Source organism: Ornithodoros turicata, chromosome 6 (assembly GCF_037126465.1).
Source record: "Ornithodoros turicata isolate Travis chromosome 6, ASM3712646v1, whole genome shotgun sequence".
Taxonomy (NCBI): Eukaryota; Metazoa; Arthropoda; class Arachnida; order Ixodida; family Argasidae; genus Ornithodoros; species Ornithodoros turicata.
Window position 1 is genome coordinate 65,452,452 of NC_088206.1, and position 13,817 is coordinate 65,466,268.

The 13,817-nt window shown below is 45.6% G+C and overlaps 2 protein-coding genes across 5 annotated transcripts; both read right to left on the bottom strand.

Moving 5' to 3' along the window:
- Window positions 1-3,277: 3,277 nt before the first annotated feature.
- Window positions 3,278-6,609, bottom strand: LOC135398179 (uncharacterized). The gene is made up of 5 exons (XM_064629607.1): window positions 6,518-6,609; window positions 6,039-6,099; window positions 5,700-5,975; window positions 5,273-5,596; window positions 3,278-3,592 (listed from the first exon to the last, which is right to left on the bottom strand). Exons 2-5 carry the CDS (start codon window positions 6,079-6,081, stop codon window positions 3,348-3,350), a joined length of 888 nt encoding a protein of 295 aa, XP_064485677.1. The 5' UTR covers window positions 6,082-6,099; window positions 6,518-6,609; the 3' UTR covers window positions 3,278-3,347.
- Window positions 6,610-9,062: 2,453 nt separating this feature from the next.
- On the bottom strand, window positions 9,063-12,911 carry LOC135398181 (uncharacterized). Of its 4 annotated transcripts, none has more exons than XM_064629611.1 (4): window positions 12,818-12,911; window positions 10,363-10,423; window positions 9,732-10,295; window positions 9,063-9,338 (listed from the first exon to the last, which is right to left on the bottom strand). In XM_064629611.1, the coding sequence occupies exons 2-4, from the start codon at window positions 10,403-10,405 to the stop codon at window positions 9,127-9,129; spliced, it is 819 nt and encodes a 272-aa protein (XP_064485681.1). In that variant the 5' UTR covers window positions 10,406-10,423; window positions 12,818-12,911; the 3' UTR covers window positions 9,063-9,126. The 4 variants fall into 4 exon arrangements, with proteins under 4 accessions (XP_064485681.1, XP_064485679.1, XP_064485680.1 ...); XM_064629609.1 differs by having other exon boundaries at window positions 10,363-10,420; window positions 12,818-12,899; XM_064629610.1 differs by lacking the exon at window positions 12,818-12,911 and adding an exon at window positions 10,747-10,851.
- Between the last annotated feature and the right edge of the window lie 906 nt (window positions 12,912-13,817).

Below are 13,817 nucleotides of genomic sequence, written 5' to 3' on the forward strand. Positions count from 1 at the left end.
GAATAACCGGACGGAGTCGTGTTTAACCCCAAAAATCCTCACCCTAAAAATACTGTATGCCAGGGTATGTCCACCTATTTATTCATGAGATGAGGTAGCGAGTGGTAGTAGTCACTTACAAATATACTTACCTTTTTTGTTTCGTACGCAAAAGTCCCTGCACTGTTTTCGCGTGTGGAACCTGTTATCGTTACCGCCACACCCTCCGTAGTCGAATCTCTTGCACTTCCCGAGTTTTTCATCGAAATACCATTTGTCGTAAATGGCTCTGCAGTAACCTTCTTCGGGAGGCAGCGTACACGTTTTTTTAGGTACTTCTGCAAATAATGCAGAGCAGGTACTCCGTTACGATACGTGTCTTACTACGTGGACTCAAAGCCGAGAGCTATTGCGCTCCACCTAGACAAAAATTGCCAATTAATGTTCGATTGTTTTCAAAGCGTTGCCTTACTCTTGCACATAGTTTCGCAGGCCTGCGGGGTATTAAAGTTGTTGGCGTTCCCGCGACAGCCGCCATAAACGAATTCTTCACATTTCCCACTGGTGAAGTTATTAAACCACCGGGTAAAGTATCCCTTGCAGTACCCAGTATCAGGTTCTAGTCGACATGACTCCTCCGTTTGGGACGAGGTGGCTATGACTCCTGCAGAATATGCAGAAGGTTAGTATACTCGAAATCATGGACGCTGTGCCCGAACATATATCTGAACTGAAATGAAGATGACGTGCTGGTGATAGGGCTCGCTGTTGTCGGCCTCACAGAGGTGGTCAACTTCACGACTGTCGCCCTGGGGGGAATGTGCGTCATGGGCCGACGTCTTGGGGAATTGGGAATTAGTGGCTTTTTTTACGCATTTCTTACTTTATATTATTTTTGTAAGTTAAAAACTATTAGACCTGCATAAATTCGTTTTTACTAGCGGCGGTGGTTTTCCTGTGGTTTTCCCAGGTGATGCGGAGATCGCGTAGGACAGCGTATGTAACTACTGGACGATTATACATGGGTAGAAATCCAGCGAACCGGTAGAGATGAAGGAAAGGAGTTGCCTCAGGACAGAAGCCGCCGGTATTTCGAACAGAGGCTGTCCTTCTTCTGGGCACCACGTCTGGGCACTACGTTCACATAATCCCCTCCACACTCTAACAAAGCGGCCATCCACTCCGGCCGTAGAAGCCCGTACGGACCCTTTCTTCCCTCCGGGCTGTTGATCCACAATTCGCATGAACCTTTAAACACGTCACACCTAACCCTTTAAATACCCTGCCAATGATGAGGACGGTGCCCAGAAGAAGAACAGTCTCTGTTCGAAGTATCGTCGGCTTCTGTCCTGAGGCAACTCCCTTCCTACTGGACGATTAATTCGCTGAAATGCATCAATTAACTTATCAATTACATGTCTTCTGGGGAATGTGAGGGAGCAGAATTGGAACCAGCCATCATTCAAATCAATCTTCCTTACTAAACACCCGGAAGCGAACGTACTTTCAGATATCAATTCCAGAATTTTGCTATGCAAATGAACCGAACCCGAACTACATACTACGCGAGCGCAGAAAGAGTTGCAGCGAAAGAGACACATACAATCCAGAGGTATTCCAGATGCTCCGGAGATACCTCAGAGACACTCCAATGCATCGCTCCAATGCACGTGGGCCTCTCACTTGGAATACTAATACCTGCCGCAAAATGGTAATAATAATGTAACACATACTATCATTACCATTTTGCGACAGGAATTCCACGTGAGAGGGCCACGTTCCTTTGAGCGATGGAGCTGATCGGAGTAGGTGCAAATTTGTTGGCCTGATAGGCCGCTCTCCGGCAAGCTGACACACCTTATGTGTAAATCTACTCCAATCACTTTATTATTACTTGCCACTCTCAGGCCCAGATAACGCCAAGGTCGTGTCGTTTCTGTGCGAGACAAGTGGGTATAGTTTCCGGTTACGGCTCATTTGCGTGGCAAAATTCGGGAATTTATATCGCAAGGTACGTTCGCTTATCAGGGTGTGTCATGAGAACGATGGATTTTAATAATCGCTGACTCCAAAACATCAAATTAATTATTTTGGTAATGAATTTTAGCTGTCGAGTTGTCCAGTAGTTGCGTACGCTGTCCTACAAGATCTCAGTCTGACCGTATAACCCACGTGCGAATACAAAGTTTACGCAGGTCTAATAGCTTTTTTTTCTGCCGTATAATAATGACAAAAAAAAACGCACCCTGCATAAAGGGAGTGGCGGGAATGATAGTTCTACAAATGTGGCTCCGTCAGCCTTGGCAAGGGTTTGTGGAGTCTGGGCATAGGTCTGACGTTACAAAGCCAAGGTGCTGTCTATATCGACAGTCAATCACGTGTTATGAAAGTTAGCTGCAAGTGGACGTGGCACCGGCATTCAGTTTTAGCAGCGTGAAAGAAAGCTACAAATCCACATCGTGCAACGAAGGGTGTGAAGTGAGGTGCTGCCACTGGGCTTCGACGACAAAAGCTTTCATGGTTCTTGTAAAGGAAGTTTACTTACCTAATACGGCACCTGCAACACATACTAGCGCCGTGGCGTAGACACGGGACAAGTTCATTTCGGTACCCATCACCGAAAAGTGCTAGTCGACTACGTTCACGAATCACTTAAATTGCCTACATAGGCGACAATAATTTCAAGAATTCCGAATTCCAAGTGCTAGTTAAAGCATTTCAAATCCTGATCGTGCTTTGTCTACGCTATACTATAATTGCGTACGTTATAATTCATATTTTGCACAGGATGTTGCGGTGGAAATGGCACACGACACAAAGGTCATGCAAGTTTCTATTGTGCATATCAACTTGCGTACAATACATCAGCAGCATAAATCATATTATGTGTCGAAGCGTGCGCTATTGATCAGATAATTGGATTTTCAAATGTACGGACTACTCGCGTTTCTTCATTGCTGAACAACATTGATAAAACAAGGGTACTTCTCGAAATTGTCACAAGAACATGTTTGAAAAACAGGCGTTTCGGGCGTTTAAAAGGATTTCGACTCCAGAAATTCCCAACTAGTAGTATAGGTCCTAGTCGCGGAAAATCTTATCTGATAGAACACATTTTATGTCAACGGACACTGTCTCGAGGTTGCAAGTTATTCTCATTGACGGCATCAACCTATTAATCCTCCCAATAACATGTACTTCCCACGTTGGTTTTCCGATTGTCCGATAGACGCCGAGCATTTTGCCAACTGGAGTCTCTGGGGTCTGAAGTCCAAGTGAGAAAACTGCAACACGCAGATTCCGCATGCGCTTAAACAGCCACACTTTTATTCCTCAGCCGTATCGTATATGTACGTATAGCTGGCAGTTCAAGGCAAAGGTAAAGTAGTCATTTGAACAGCGCTTCGAAAACCGTATTGCATGGGGCTGTACAGGAATTCTGTGACTATTTGTCGGATGTCTGTATCGACCTTGCGGTGTAGTGTCATCGCCCGATCAGAATCTATGTTGATGGCCCTTGAATACGTGATATGCAGTTCATGCCCTGTGACACTCCATGAACTGAGCCTGGGTGGTTGAGCCTGGGTTGAACTGAGCGTCCATGAGCTGAGCCCTAGACGAAGGACAAAAGAAGAAAACACGTTAAGGATCGACGAAGCCCATATCCAGATTATTTGACAGAGTGCGGAACGACTCAATGTTATGTCACCGAAAGTCGTTTCTGCATGGTTATGGGGGCCTGAAGCTCTTCTGAATCAAACAAGAGCTCAGACAGACACGAATAACGTTACATATGCAATAGACGATTTTAAAAGGATGCGTGCGCCACCAAGGGGCGGCGCAATGCGACATGGGAACTTTGAGGGACACTGTTCCGTCGTCTGGTTCGGTTATGGTGTACCTCGGTTCACGCTACTGCTGCGCACACCAGGGATGTTGTTCTTCTGATTCTATATCCGCCTCTGGTCGTCTCGTAATACTCTAACACGCTTTAAGATCCCATGAGCCCTTGCGTGTCACAGGTGAGCTCATAATCAGCCCTTTCTGAACAGGTTTGTAAAAGGTAAAGGGTGTTAGGTTTCGAATTCGACTCCGTTTCGAATACATGCTTGCTGGCAAAGCTCCAGATAGGCTTACATGTGATACTAAGTTGATGTCAAAATTAAAGTAAAAAAAATGGAGAGATTGAATTCGGCATCCGACCAATTCTGCAACGTCCCCACCCCTCCCCCCAACACGAAACATTTATTGTTTACAAAATAATGACGCTGCAACACGGGCTTTAGCACGGCCGCAGAACCGGCGCCGATAACGGGAGGGAGGAGAAGCTTGGGCACACAGCGCCAGCGCGAACACTCCCTGAAGTGTGTAATCCCGATCGCGATTTGTCTTCACGGAAGAAGGATCGCGATCACAGCCAGATCACGATTGCGCGCAATCCGGTTCCTTTGCTAGTGCGAACAAGGTACTGTTGTACCTCGTTAATACGGACAACTTGAATTATGGACAATTTTTGTGAGGACGAAACTTTTTCAATGCATTTTCGTCTCGTTAATATGAAAACTTGCTTCGCGGAAAATGAAAGGTCCAGCAAGGTACAAACTATATGTAGTCCATGTATTTTTGTCTCCTTATTGTGTACGGTATCGGTATGGAGGGCAAGCCTCTCCCTGCATTCTACAGGATAACTTGTAGAGTGTGTGTAACCTTCCGTTGTGTAGAGAGCTATGCCCTCTCCATCGCAACCGTCCACAAGAACTATAAAAGGAAAGGAGGTTAGTTGTGGGCATCAGGAGCCCTGAGAATTTCTGTATGACGTAATGACTGTTCCGAACACCTCCACGGACAATTGACTCTCGTGCAAGGAGTTGTGTCTTTAGTTGAACATACTGCTGTCGCTCGACAGCTTATTGGAACCGAGGCGGTACAGTTGTACAGGAAAGTGGTCAGGCTCCTGCGTGGACGACTTCAGCAACGCCGAGCTAACGGTCACGTCTGCTATGGCTAGAAAGGGACTATACAGACTGCTCTTTCAATTCTTGGAGGACAATGAGCAGCAAGCTCTACGTGTTGCCGACATTTCGCTGATGTGCAACAAAGTACACCTTCAAGCAGGCACTAATTCGGGATTTTTTAAAATAAACCTTCAGCATTGTTTTTGCTATTACCTTGGTGTTCGATAATATGGACGATTCGCTTTATGGACGATTTTGGTCGGGTACGAAGGTGTCCATATTAACGAGGCACGACTGTATATTATATAGAGACGGAGATATATATTAGAGAGGCTTACGTGGCAAACTTGTTACCTCGACGAAGACTCTCCAACCCTTCAAATTCGCTCTCACGCTGATATTTTCATGCTGAAGGTCCTCAACATGCCCAAGGGATGAGAGTTCACCGAAGGTTGTACCGTTGTAATCAGCTCGGACGCCATCGAGCGACAGGTAGCAAGACAGGGTAACGTTCCCCAGCTGCCAGAATGGAGGCGAGCAGTCGCCGAGTCTTCTGATCCAGTGGAAGCCCGTCATCTTGCCTCCCTGCAAGTTCAACTCGAAGTCGTTCTCCAAGGATGGCTTGATTATTGAAATGACGAGACGTTTCGTGACCTTATGACCTGCGGAACACGTCTCATGGTTACCCAGTGCACAGTGTGAGCGTTAGCCCTGTAACATTTCTGCGGGCACGACGGTCATGATGACCATAGTTGCCATACTTACCATGTCTCCTAGGAGAGAACCGGTGTGTGAGAGAGAGGAGGTGACCGGTGTCACGAGGCCTGACGTCTCGCCTAACGAGAGTGTAATAGAATGGAGCACGAGACACTGCATTCTGCCACGCATGCCCTATGTCTTCCTGACTTTCTCTGACGAACTTGATCCTGAATCCATCCAGGTGCGCGACGTTTGAAATGCTGCCAGACTGCTGCAACGTGTAATGAAGTAGCTTGTCCATGTACTGGTTCGCTTCTTGAACCTTGGTAAGGATATGTTTACCTGCATAAAGGGGGAAGATCTGTTAGCGGTGCTATGTTTATATGAGACAATGGCTAGACTCACCGCAGACGAGCAGGAAACAGCATAACAATGGTGCAACCTTCATATCAGTATGTGCAAACTCCTGAAAGACGTATCGATGAGCGATTAACTGCAGATGCACCACAACGTCGCTAAACTATCTTTCTACAAAAATGCACTTGAGCGAAAAATGACAGTACGCATTCATTGACCCCAACATCATTGCAGTACTGTAACCTCACGTTATTACGATATTTATTTCCGTTTCCTGGGCTGCCGTTTTGGTACTGATTTTTTAATTTTTTTTAATGGAGAGAAGAATGAAAACTAAATGCTGCTACCGTTTTGTATAATCTAGAGTTCGTGAGACCGTCATTCCAAAACCGTTTTAGTTTGTGAAAGCCTTAGGAGCTTTGAATAATCTTGATCTTTTGAGGGGATCATTATTTGAATGCGACCTAGAGGATATGCTTTGAACACTCCAGGGAAGAAGAAAATAGTGTTGTCTAAAGAGCACTTACTGAGATCTCGCTTCGTGTGTAAACGTGGAGAGGAAAATTGAGCTCTCTTCACATGGATAAAGCGCCATATCCGCTCCACGTCCGGCTGCGTTCGTGTCACATGCAATTACCACTAACGTCGGAACTCAACGGATGTCGCAGCTTTTCTTATATTCATACGTGTGGGACAAGAGGAAGTCGAAACCCTTCACGCAGGAGAAAAGTGAAGCCTCACCAACGTCTGTGGAGCCTACTTGAAGGATGATGATGTCGACACCTTGGGGCAGGTCGCTCACAATGTCGGTGAAGTTTAAAATCTTGCCACCCGGAACAGGTTTGATCATAACTTTACTAACGTGGGTACTAGTTTTAGTGCAGAGTTGCAAATGAAGGCAATACTGCGAAGGTGCTCCGTTCGAACTAGCCGTCAGTATCATGTAAAAATGTATCGTCAAAATCATGTAAATAGAGGAAATAGAGAAACACCGTCAGGTCCACGAAAGAGGTAGACGTCGAATCAAACGGTTAGGGCCATCTTGTTTTCTGCGTACGGTTTTTTCATGCATGATAGTTTCATGCAAATTCTGCACGGAAGTCTGTCACCGCGAGACACCTATGATCATGAGCAACGCCACAGTGGTCGGTCTATGGGTTTCTTCCCTGAAGTGGCGCTGCGTTTCGGTCCGCGGTCAGCTGTTCACACGAAGTAGCCATTCAGAATCGATTTTCCCCGTGTTTCCTTTTTTTTTCGCTTTCTTTCTTTCGTTTTTTTTTCGTTTTCTTTCTTGCCGCCTTCTTTCCTTTTTTCGTTTTCTTCCTATCTTTTCGTCCCCTCTCCTTTTCCGTTCCTCTTTACGAAAGGAATAGCAAGTCGGCCTTTGCCTGACTAACCTTTCCTTGTTTTTTTTTCTCAATAAACATATCCCCCCCCCCCCCCCCCCGTGTAGACACACCACGTCATGCAGTACTGGAGGTGAGGCACAAGTACGGTTACCGAGGTGCGAATTCACTATAGACGTACTTTTTTGTTTGGAGCGTCACTCCAGAAGTGCACATTTGCACATTTGTGCTTTATTTTGATAGCGATTCGAGTTTGTTTGAATTCAAGAGAACCTGTGTAGTTGTCGCTATTCAAATGATGAGTTTTCACTGATCAAAGACCCTGTTAGTATTCGTTTTATACAGGGTGTCCCAGAAAACGTGTCATTGAATTATAATAACAAAACTACACCACCAAGGGTCATGCGGTCAATGGCATTTGTTCTTACTCGGTTTTTGCCACCTCCTCATGTGAATGTCGTGTAACGTAAGTTTAATTATGTAAATTTTTGCGAGCTTAAGTCGGAAATTTGCCTAGTAAAGGTCACTTTTTTACCCCACCAACGTGAAGAGCGTGTTTAATTTAGTCAAATTAATGATAATTGACAGGGATATTTAGGAGCTATCCAATAGGAAAAAATAGCCGAACATCATGCTCTACGGAGGTCGCACAGAATAGCGCACGATGAATTTTTCAGCGCAATCTTTGTCAGTCCAACGAAAGGAGGTTGGGAACCCAGCCCTCCCCGACATCGCAGAAAGAGATAAAACAGGCACGGCTTATCACGTCCGACTTTCGCTGAATGCTTTCCCTCTCCCAATTTTAGGAACTGTTACTTTCTCTACTATCACTCTGTGGGCTGGCTTCGGAACCTCCTTTCGTCGCACTGAGAGCGATTGCGCTCAAGAAGTCATCGCGCGTTATGGTCCGGTGCCCCGAAAAGCATAATGTTCGGCTATTTTTTCCGATGGGATAGCTCGTGAATATCACTGTGAATTATCATGAATTTGAGTGAATTCGGCACGCTCTTCATATTGGTGGGGTAAAAAAGTGACCTTTACTTGGCAAATTTCCGAGTTCAGTTCGCAAATATTTACATAATTAAAGTTGGAGTACATGACATTCACTTTAATAGGTGGCAAAAAACCAATAAGAACAAATGCTGTTGACCGCATGATTCTAGGTGCCGTAGTTTTTTTTATTATAATTCAATGACACGTTTTCTGGGACACCCTGTATATTTGTTCAATGTACTGTTAGCATTCCTCTTATATATCTGTTTAATGGACTGTATTCGTTTGTATGTTTGCTTGTCAAGCGTCAGAGGGGCTGTTCTGCAGCTTTTTGCACCAACTCCACATCAGTTCTAGATGAAACAAAGGACTGATTGATTCATCCATTCATTGAAAATAGTCATATAAACTACTGCGAATACAGGAAGTAGAAGGCAGTTCTGGGTGAAAAGGGGGGGAATAAATATTACGTTATAAATTAATGTAGTGTGCTGATTAACGGGATTAGAACAATCACACTTAGTTACTGATAAGGTTAAGAGAAAGCAAGACGAATATTTTAGCCATTTTTCTTCCGGAAGGCCTTGAACAGACTCGTGAAACTAAAGAACATTGATAAGACACATATCGCCAACCCCTATTGCACTCGACTTTCTGTACATCATGTGCTGCTTAGGAGCCGACTGCATCCAGAGTGTCCCTCTAAGTAGACTTTGAAACACGAACACGTACGCTTGGCAGAAGAACACTTTATCTCCTCCAAAATTAGTCACACTTTACAAAACATCCATCTCGTTTTAGAGAGGTGGTAGAGGGTCGAATTTTACAGCATTGGCGAAACCTTTTCTAAGTTCCTTGTTCAAGAACATGGTCACGTATGTCTTGATTCTTCTTTGGATTTCGCTGAGCAGTCTTGCCCTTAGTCCGGCGGCTATATTGATGTTTCTGGAATAACTCATCTCCAGACCGAACGGAGAGACAACCCACGCAACCAACGTCGGTTGTCCACCTGAGGAAGCACGAAAGAACCAATTAATGCAAATTACGTTGAACACCAATAACATAATGCCACAAAATTAGTTGTAAGGGTTGTGACATTCACACGAATAGAGATCCAGCGTCCTCTGCTGCCTTACACCGGTACAGCGACAACACTTGAGACAGAGCGTGTCAGTGCAATGACATAAGACGAGATGACGCTGAACTCTAAAGTAAATAATTCATTAGGGTAACACGCACTCAAGTTCGGTCTTGTGTTGTTGCTCTTGACGCGACTTGGTGATTCACGCTGCATTGATATCTTCAATGGTTCATTAATTGCGCTGACGCAGTAGTGTCTTAAGGAGACCAACTGCGTTTTTTTTTTGTGTATCGGTTGTCATATTACAGGTAGTTTGCTTACCTGGAAACGATGTCACTTCAATGAATGCTGTGGAGTTCTTCAAAGTAGCTGTTATGTCAGTAACTGCGTATTCCTCCTTGATATATCCGAGATAGTGGGCTTTGACTCCATCTAACGTCAAGAAACAAGACAAAGTGACGTTGCCCGATTGCGGCATCGGCGGCGAACAATCTCCGAGTCTCTTCATTTTATCGAAGCTCGTTATTCGGCTGTGTTTCAACTGCATCTCCAGATCATCGTTTTCCACGAAGTCCTCGCTGGGCCCAACCGAACGCTTCACGTCCCAGTGACTGGCAAAGCTACGTCCAGAGTCGGTCATCGCCAGGATCCTTCCTGTGTTCAGCAGTCGAACGGGGCGGGCTGGAGCGATGCTGTTGGCACTACGATCCATACTTTCCCGGATCAGGAGCTCTGGCCCGCTGATTAGTGGCCTCCTGTTGAGTTTGATCTTGAAGTCGATGAGTGGCGCCTCGTCGAAAATACCGCTGAAGCGGGGGAACGTCTCAGAGAGCAGGTTGTCCATGTACTCGTTGGATTCCTCAACGCCGCTGTCGGCATGGACGCCTGCGACGCGTGTCGAAAAGCGTATACCTCTTAGCAAAATGTTTAGAACTGAGTGATGACATCTTACCGACAACAAGCAGGAAGCAGAGAACGCTTGAATGCACGTGCATACTTGTGGCTCCAGGCTACTGCGAAGAAACGGAACAACTTAGACGCAGAAAAGAAGCTCCGCTAACTGGCACATAACCCATGGCGAACGCGACTAATGACAACGTGAAAACCTCGTCGTATTTGCCGCTCGAAAAATGCAGCGCAATTAAGCTTTGCCTATCGCGGCCCATTAACGTCGTAATGGAACCATGCCCTTTCTCATTTTTCATGCCCACAACGATGCCATTGTGCTTCACCAGTCGTCTTCGGGGTCTTTCTTACACACGCGAAGTGACCTACCCAAAAAGGCTAGCGGAGTTCATGCACGTGGTGCCATGCATGTCACGTGCTGATCACCTACCTCACAGTTGTCAATCCTCGCCATTTAGCTCTGATTTCACCGAGAACATATTTCATCCCACCACTCTACTCGCACGCACTTCCCGGCAGAATTACTGGAACCAATCCAAATAATGTGTTTATTCATAGCCCTCGTCGCTCCCAGAGCGCGTGTCTGCGAAGTGATTCTCGGTTAGCTGTCTTTGTGAAAGAGGGAGCGTTCATTCAACAAACAACGTTCCTCTAGTGTTACGGACTTACAAAGGCAGAACGTCGTCGGCACCGCTTTGGAAAAAAAATCGGGCATCTGAAGAAAGGCAGCTTCAATTGAACCTCTGTATGCAACAAGGGGATAAGTCGAAGAATCCCAAACCGAGGACACGGACCTGATCTGATTGTCCGTCCCATTGACACGTGTGCATTTCCCGTTCCTTACTCTCCTGTAGCGGCCCACTAAATTGCAATACGGCACTAAATTTTCGTTGGCAGGTACATACAGGTATGTGCATGTCCTTGCAGAAAAAATAGTACAAAGGGGATAAGTCGACTAATCCCCTTATTGCGTGCAGAGGTTCAATTATGATTTTAGCCTGTAACACGACAAGGAATCCTACAAAACGAAAATGTTGATAAAGAGCATGAAGTTATCATTGTGTTTCATTTAGCTCGTGTTATTCACTTGTATCTCTGTTGTTTCAATAAAACCTATTATCCTGCCGAGATAACATCACGCCGTTCCTTTCTGTTCTCATGAATAGTGATGCGTTCAACCTAGCAGCACAGTACCCTAAACTGAGGTGGTACCTGCAGGACATACACTGGCATACAATACGAACGCGATTAAGAACTTTTCAGTACTTTGTCAGCGCTGCAAAGCAACTGTGGCTATAATCGGCTTACAGATGTGAACACGTGGAGAGAGGACAGCAGGAAGGAGTTGGGGACAGCGTGGTTAGTATGCCTCCTGGGACGACTTCAGGGGGAGCTATGCCGACATTCGTCATGAAAGTATTCGGAAAACTCAGGGAAAACCTCAGACAGCACAGCCGGTGGTAGGATTCGAACCCACCCGCCCCCCAGTCTTCGGCACGACCTTGGCTACCACCAACCAGCGGGACGCCTGAAACAGCTCGGCCGTGCCGCTGGTGTGACGTAGAACTGGGGCCAGCGACCGTTAGGATGACAGTATAGTGTCTGCCATTGAGGAGGACGTATGTTCCCTCATTGTAATTAGTGCACGCGTTGACATGATGGCGGCTAGCCTACATGAGTGTTTCTCTACCGGTGTTCCGCGCAACCCAATGAACCTTGTCATGAGGTTGCGCGAACAAAACACTGTTCAGCATACGCGAATGCAACTTGACCGCGCCGGCCAAGACTTGCTCTCGGACAGCCTTTTTATCGGGCGGTGCTCGGCGTTTGATCGTTCGCATCGGGATTGATATCGAGATCACGGGACCAGGCTGTCGCGGCTGATGGTCATTGCAGAGAGTGGAGTAAGCAGCTATCCTCATCGTCGGTTGGCTCAACCTGCAACTCAGCTCCAGAGTTCTTCCGCACCACGCTTTTGCTTTCCTCGTGTGTTTGTCAAGCATTAGAAACGCGTGGAAAGTTGGGGCTGTATAGTTCGGAAAAACTCCAGAGCTACTCTTCTGCCTTCATGAACTTTGGACTTACAAGCATCAGTGGCAAGCCGCAATGCGTTTGCTACGTGAACGTACTAGGAAACAGTTGAATGAGTCCGACAAACCACATGTCATATCGAGCGAAAAAAAATTAAGTTAAATTATAATTAAGGAATAACTAATAATTAAGTAACCAGTTGCTACTTGTACGACATCTAGTTCACCTCACCCACTTCTACACAGTTGCCTTGGCGTAATAGGTTCCTTAAGGTCGTGCTGGCATCATCACAGGTTCCTTCGAATAACGTAAGTTGAGAACCGCTGGTGTAGATGCTTATATTACGTTAAACCAGGAACTGGCCATGCTGCTGTAACGTACATATCTGCGTTTCTGCTAAATATAGTCCATGTATAACGATATCGCAACGTGCCTCTCTTGAAACCGCAACGAATAATCGAGTCACTTACCGTTTCCTGCTGCATCAAAGAAACTTAGAGTGACGATATCACACACGCTGTTCAGGTTTCCAACGCTCATTAGGCACGACGTGACGTCGGTGTAATATTGGCTGCCAGCTTGTTATTGGGAGGAAGACTTCAGGAAAAAGGATTTCCTCCGGAATTTAGCAAGAAAGGAGGTCAGTGTGTGGCTTTATTTTCTTCGACGCTATGGCTTTGCCAGACCACGTGCCTAGGGGTCTTCGACATTTAATATTCTGATACCGATACTCCTAAGGGAAGGACACTTCTTACAGGTTGGAGGACAGCCGAACATAGCGCTGCTGTAGCTGTAGCCTTGCCTTATGCATTATGTTAAGGCACAAGGCTTCTTGTCGTATCCCTTTACAGGATACGACTTGGGGGTGAAGGAAAGGCGGGTCTCCGAAGATGCGCAATGAACAAAATAAAGAAAAAAAAAAGGTGTTCCTTCACGAATTTTTTGCGGACGATCTACTGAACGGATTTTTGTTCTGAAAACGGCTACGATATCAGGTCACCGAAAGCAACAGATGCTCTCATTGGGACAACTTCGTAGGTTTTAATTAACCATTTTAGATAATTAGTCATTTGACGGTTGAGCAACAGGTGGCCAAGAAAGTCCGCGGGCCCAGAGATGATATAAGTGAAAACAGCATGTCTATAGCCCTTAGAGTATTTTTTATGAAAAATCTGTATAAAAAAAAAACAAAAAAAACACCGTGTATATATGCACTGTAAGACGAATGTGCGAGTGTTGCTACATTTGTCAGCATTCTGCTTAGCTATCGCGCAACCGGAACGCGAAAATAGATAATATATGGATAAACGCACCGATGTGTCTATATGCATCACCACATGGCGATAGTTGATAATATTGAAGTTCCTTTGTAACGCATATAAGAAGCAAATATGAGAGAAACGTGCGTATATTGTTTCGGGGCAGTTCGTTCAAGTATCTGGATAGGCAGTCCATCAAACATCTACATCG